This window comes from Microtus ochrogaster, chromosome 6 (assembly GCF_000317375.1).
Source record: "Microtus ochrogaster isolate Prairie Vole_2 chromosome 6, MicOch1.0, whole genome shotgun sequence".
Lineage (NCBI taxonomy): Eukaryota > Metazoa > Chordata > Mammalia > Rodentia > Cricetidae > Microtus > Microtus ochrogaster.
The window spans coordinates 44,417,081-44,423,956 of NC_022013.1; the positions used below are offsets into that span (position 1 = coordinate 44,417,081).

At 45.6% G+C, this 6,876-nt stretch overlaps 1 protein-coding gene across 2 annotated transcripts in view; it reads left to right on the forward strand.

Moving 5' to 3' along the window:
• The window catches only part of Ptprg (protein tyrosine phosphatase, receptor type G), a 685,269-nt gene that overhangs the window by 550,373 nt on the left and 128,020 nt on the right, over positions 1-6,876 (forward strand). For both annotated transcript variants that reach the window (XM_013346852.2, XM_026779901.1), the window contains exon 7: positions 5,099-5,256. In XM_013346852.2, the coding sequence (XP_013202306.2) occupies positions 5,099-5,256 (158 nt within the window). The remainder of the gene's footprint in view (positions 1-5,098; positions 5,257-6,876) is intronic.

A 6,876-nucleotide genomic window follows, 5' to 3' on the forward strand; every position in this document is an offset into this window, starting at 1 on the left:
TGACTGCCCAGACTCCAGTATCAGGGCTCTCTTATTCCTTGTCTCAGAGATACGTCGGTTAGAGGGAAGCTGAGTTGTGATGCTAGCCTAGGTGGTCTGGCCGGAGCAAGGTTCTCTGCTTCCTAATAGCTGCATTATTAAAATCTTCTTCATGAAGAGCTAAGGTCTCAGCTGGAAATGTATTCTTTTTTTTTCCTTCGTCATGCCTGGCATCAGGAATCTCACATTTGGGTTCTTTTGGTTCGGTACCTGTGGTTGAATAGACTGTGGGCAGTCCTGGAAGTTCTGCCATGTCAGGTGCCTCCATTCCCAAGTTCAAGACTGTCCTGCAATACATAGCAAAACAGTGTCTGGAATACCAACCTAAAAGTCAATTCTATTATGTACTGTCAGCAGAATAAATGATGATGGCACCTGAACTCATACATAGCATGTCTTCCCTGACCCTCTTGCAAGTCTGGCTCTGCCTTATCAGGGTGACATTTGTGTCACATTGTGTGGGACTCCTTCCAGAACTTAAAGACAGAGGTAGGCACATTTTGGACAGAAAGCCCAGTCCTTTCCGCTGCCAGTTTTGGCACAGCCCTGAGCTTCTACACTGCATCTTTAATTAGGCAAAATGTTATTCCCCCAGCATGAGTTACAGTCTTCTCATTAATGCAGACATATTTTGAAGGGTGCATGCAGCCATTAGTAGAATTTAGAATGTCCTTAATAAGATTGTAGAAGTGATTCTGTTACATAAGTCCTAACATAAGATCTTTGATTTTTATCTCTTGGCCTACAAAACCTAAAATATTTACTATCTGGTACTTGACGGAGAATGCTTGCTATCCTTTCTTAGAAACCCAGCAAAGACTAGCCTGGGATTCTTCGGTGGTTGCTCTCAGACGAGGCTTCCCTTGAAAAATGAAGGCTGACAGTGGACCAGGCACCAAGTAGCTTCCTAATTGTCTCAGCAATCCTGGGATATAAAACCTCACAACTGCTATTTTATGGATTATAGAAATAGCCCAGAGAGGCTAATGCTTTTGCCCAAAGTTGCACAGCTTTTGGATATCATTGCATCCCACGACTCAGGTTACAAGCTTGGCACAGGCAAATGTGCACCCTGAAGGCACCAGTAGTCAGCTTGGAAAAACAAAGGCTCGAGTGGGTCCTGAAGGCCTTGCTTCCCCTAATACTAGGGAAGAATTACCCTTGAGTCTCTGCTCTTCGCAAGCTTTTGACCCCATCTCTGTTATTTCTCGCCGCTATTGTAATGGCCACAAACTGGACTAAATCAACAGTTCTGGGAGTGACTCTTGGTCTCCAGCTCAGCTCTGGACACAGTGGCTTTGTTTTTCACTGTGAAGAGTTGCTGGGCTCCAGAGTAGGGTTGGTTTTTTTTTTCCCTGAAGAAATTGCAGTCTCTCTCCCAAAGCCCCTACCTATGGCAATCTCAAACCTTCTGGGTGGGTGGAGTGGTGGTGACAGAATGGAGAATTGGAATCCAGCCCCTGGCTACGTCTACCCACTTCATCACAGAACTGAGCGCACCTTGAAAAGAGTGAAGGCCAGGGCTCTCTGCTGAATATACAGCAGGGCCCACACTTGAAGCTCTCGAGACCATGGGAAACTCCTGCTGAACCCGTATTGTCATACTGCATCGTCACCTCCTTGGTGGGACAGGTTGCTGCTGCATCTTTTCCTGCTCAGGCCCGTGTGATGCCAAGGGAGACAGGAAGGTGACGGTTTTGTCACTCATGATGCCAAGCCCTGCACATATCCTCTGGGGACTCCCTGTGTTGGCTGTCACATGGACCAGGAAACAGGCACGGGCCAAAATAGCCCTTCTCTCAGCCAGACGGGTCCCAGCCAAGCTCACTCTCATAATTGTCCCCATGATTTGGCTCGCTGGTAACCAGGTAGAATTAAAGGTCAGACTTGCCAGGGGGTGGAGAGGCAAACCCTCTGGTTTTCTCCTTTTGTTCAGCTGGGAATGCTTTTTTCCCCACCATGATTTTGATTGCAAAACCCATGATTTAAAAACTTCTGCATTTATTAGGTAATTTTTTCTTTTAAAAAAAATCCATCATGAAAATCCATCTTGAACTTCTAGGAGAATGGGCTTCTCTTGCCAATCCTCTGTAAGTGACCACCATCCTCTGCCCTCTTACGACACAAGAGTCTATATTTAGCTTCGCGCTGCCTTGATTCTCACATCGCTCACGCATCTCAAAGTGCTTGCTTGCAGGATATGGAGAGAGTTCAGTCAGGGAAGTGCTTGCTGCACCATCATGAGTATGGTCCCCAGAAGCAGTGTTAAAAAAAAAAAAAGAGCTGGGACAATGGAGCAATTTTCTTATCTCGGTGTGAGGGTGACAAAGATGGGCTTCCACCCTGGGATTCACTGGCCACCCAGCCTAGCCTGGTTGGTGAGTTCCGGGCCAGGAGGAGACACTGTTACAAAAACAAGGTGAACACTACCTGGGAAGAGGCTGACTTTCAGCCTCTACAGGCAAGCATCCTATGCATCCACAGGAACCGTGCACCACACGTGCGCACAAAACTGCATCCTTTGTAGGCCTGTGTACTGCTAGGAATTATCATGGCCTGTTTCTTAGCTCCCTGCTTTGTCTAGACTCTGGGAGAAGAGTTCATAATGGGACTGACTTGATGGAGGTTAAGTATCAAATAATTTAAAGTTTGCAAAGCTTAGAACAAGACCTTGCACGTGTATTAAATGCAGAGAAAGTGTTTGCCATACGAACAGGATATTGCCGAATAGAGAGGATAACCCATGATGTCTTGTTTTAAAAACAGTGTCTCTTCTAGAAGATAGTACGGTTTCAGTGATTTCAGTGCATTTGCTTTCTACTGAGGTTCTGGCAGTTTCTACCAGGTGCCTAGACTTCTGAAGTGTGGCAGTCATACTGTGCCTGTCCTAGGTATTCTACATGGGCAGTGTCAAATCATGGAAAGAATGTGGTTACAGGCATATTGGTGCTTCTAAATGGTTGCTTGGAGATTTGAGTCTACCAGCAAAGTCTGGAGAGCTGGGGTGGAAGCTACTTAGGAATGGAAGTGAACCATTAGCAGGATTTTGATAGCCTTAAGACATCTGCAACTTTAATTGAGGGGGGGGACTTCTGTTCTAAATTCAGGTCTTTCCTGGAGATGCAGACAGAAACTTGAACTTTCTCTGATTTGTAAAGAAAGGTATATAAGCCGCTAGTGGAGAAGATAAGAAGACTGTTCTGTTCATCTAGAGAAGGATGTGTGGTTGTTATATTTTCACTTTTGGATGAGTATGTTTATTGTTTACAGTAAGCTAAAGTAAAAGAATAAATAGCAAGTGATTGATGATGGGTGATAGCTAGATGATAGATAGATAGATAGATAGATAGATAGATAGATAGATAGTAATAGATGATAATGGTAACTAGATGATATATAATATATATTATATAATGATATATAATGATAAATAATTGATAGGTAGATTATAGATAGATAATAGCCAGGTAAATAGATGATAGGTAGATGATAGATCGATAGATCGATAGATAGATAGATAGATAGATAGATAGATAGATAGATAGATAGATAACAAAATATTGTTAAAGCAGGTACATAAAACACCCAACATAAATTGGCTGAGGAAGCTCCTATTAAGGCAGTCAGCTAGAGTCCCAAATAGAGTGTCTGACTGTACAGTAGCCCCTTGTTTAAAAAAAAAATCTGTCCTATACGATATTACAGTTTTAGTCATTTCGTGGTTTAGAATGGGAAGAAAGAACAGTCTGCAGTTCTTCATTAAACAGAAATAAATGTACGGTTCACAAGGGAAAGGACAAACAGCCATAGGAAAATAGCATCAGATCAGATGCTTAAAGCATCTAACAGAAACCAGCTGGATAAGTTGAGGCCCACAGCAGAGTTCGCAATTGAGCTTTCTCTCCATGGATAGCATCCCGTGGCTAGACTTCCATCTTCTCTCTCATAGTTACGGGATAGGTAGTGGTCACCTGTCAGGAAATGGTTTGTCTTCATGGTTCTCTGGGTCACAGTGGTTTTACTCTTGGGTTGGTTCTGTCCTCCCTGTCACAGCCCATCCACAAACAAGGAGCCGTAGAGGACACTGGACCATGTGACCGATGGGGAGAGCAACCCCACGTTCATAGCCAGCCTCTTAGTGAGTTTACTCAGCACTTGGCCCTTTGCTAGTTTGCTTTTCTATGCTAACGGACAACAACTTGGGGGAGAAAAGAGGGTTTTTTGGCCTACACTGTTGTATTAATCCATCACTGGGGGAACCCACCCAAGGCCGAAACCGTGGAGGCACACTGCTGCTGGACTGGTCACGCTCTGCCTCCTGAGTACTCGCTTTTTTCTGTGGCCCAGCCTTCTCTACTGTACTCTGCCCGTGTGCTCAGCAACACTCACGGTCCCCCCTGCCTTCAATGTCCCCCACCTTCAGTTTGTACCTAATTCATTTCAGGAACCTCTGGAAACATCCTCAGAGACACACCCAAAGGTGTGCCTTGATAATGCCCTAGGTATTTCTTAATCCAGTCAAGCTGCCTGTGGAAACTAACTGGTGCACGTTCACCGAATTCATCATGATGAGTGTGACCTTTTTGAGAAATGAGTGTCGCATCAGCTCATGTGGTTGGTTGGTTTGTTCCTTTGTTTTGTTTTGTTTGTTGTAGTAATTCTTTCATTTTATTCCAAGTTTTCTCTCCTGGTTATTGGTCTAAAGTTCCTAGATAGAGAAAATTTCTGTGTTAAATAAAGCAAGATTGGGAAGGGCTTTCCTGTAGGAGTGTGAGTCTTCACTGTGCTGGAGAGTTCTGAGTCCTGGGGAATAGGGAGGAACCACCCTGCTGTGTCTATCCTGACCTTGCTGGCTGGAAAAAACCTAATCTATAAGAAATGCAGCTTGTTTTGGTGTCTCCACCACCCCAGACTGGCTGGCCACCTCATTTTCTGAGGTCCTCCTGCCACCAGGTGGCAGTGCTTCCAGGGGATAGGCTGGATGGGGGTCTGAGTGGGCCTGGGGTTTGAGCTGTGTGTCTGTGGCTGTTGTGACCTTCTCACCTCTTTCCCCAAACAGAGAAGGAGACCTTCCTGGATCCTTTTGTCCTCCGAGACCTCCTGCCTGCATCCCTGGGTAGCTACTACCGATACACAGGCTCCTTGACCACACCTCCATGTAGTGAGATCGTAGAGTGGATTGTCTTCAGTAGGCCTGTTCCCATCTCCTACCACCAGGTGAGCATCCGCCTCCATTTGAGCTCTCCATCTTGACTGCATTTGCGTTGAATATTTACTATTGCTAGTAATTTTAATTTTCTGCTTTTTAATTGATTTCTTCATACAGTTTTAAACCCAAGGGTAGCAGAATTTAAAATATGATTTCTCCATTGGGTGGTGGTGGCGCATGTCTTTCATCCCTGCCCTCTGGAGGCAGAGGCCGGCTGATCTCTATGAAGTTGAGGCTAGCCTGGTCTACAAAGTGAGTTCCAGGATGGCCAGGGCTGTTACACAGAGAAACCCTGTCTCAAAAAGCAAAATCAAAACCAAATAAAAATATAGTTTCCCAATGCTGTCTTCTGAACATGACAGAGTCAGTGTGGTCAATATGCCTGCCCCCACCCCGCAGCATGGCTTTGCTGTCAGTAGTCAGTCATGGATCCAGGAGAGGTTAACAGGGCCCCACCCATCCCTATTGACTGGATTCTGGAGAAGGGGCAGTCGTACTCAGCTGAGTACCCACCAAGGACCCCTACCAGACTCAATGAATAGTTCCAAACCCATGGCCACACAGATAGTCCTCGTTAAACTCAGTGGCTCAAGGGTGAATAAGTAAGAAGACGTGGATGTGGAAAAGGAACCTTTAGGGAGGAGAGAGAATGATAGGGATGGGGTATTAGAGAGTGGGGGTGGCAGTGGGAGGGACTAGGCGACTCAGAATCCACATTATACACACGTGAAATTGTCAAAGAACAAATTCAGTAAACACGGTATCAACAATATGCTCTAAACGTGAAAGAATATTCTCAGCTGAAGATTAACTTGCTGAGCATGGCAGACATGGCAGGAGGTATTGTCTGGGGGTTGGTCTTGTGGAAATAATAGCTGTCCACAGTGATAACTTGCATCAGAGGCACATATGTTCTTCCTGTGTTTCCCCATTTGTGGTTTTAGCAAGCAGATATTATTTAAACCCTCACTTTATGATGGCGCTAAAGGCAGATCAGGGTCAGTGGCTTTCAGGATTCTATGAGTACCCAACCTACCACAGCTGAGAAAATAGATCCCTGTGCGTGGCTCACTGAGCTCTCCGGCCCTTCCTTCTTTTCACTGTCAGATGATCTAAGCAGAACAACATGAAGGAGCAAAGTTGTGTTTTTACTCAGTTTCAGAGCATTTCATCTGTGCTTGGCTGGACTTGCTGTTCTGGTCCTGGTTGGCAGGATATTGGTGAAGGAAACAACCTACCCTTTCATGACCAGAAAGCTACCAGCAGCAAGGACAAGTTGGGCCATGACACCAAAGGCGCATCACTGGGACCTCGTCTGTGGGGTTAGCCTTTGGAGGAGCTGGCATCCTTTCGTTCCTGTCATTCATTTCTCAATAGTGCCAGCATCTAGGGCATGGTACATCTGAGCCTTCCTGGAAGCCCACGCTATTTCTGAACAGGCTCCTTATATGTCAGTTGGATCAGTGACTCAAAAGCCTTGAGAGATGGGTACTGTCCTAACGTGGCACACACAGAGCACTAGAGTGTAGAGGCATTGGGTGCCATGGGTGCTGCTATAACGTGGCACACACAGGGCACTAGAGTATAGAGGTATTGGGTGCCATGGGTGCTGCTATAACGTGGCACAC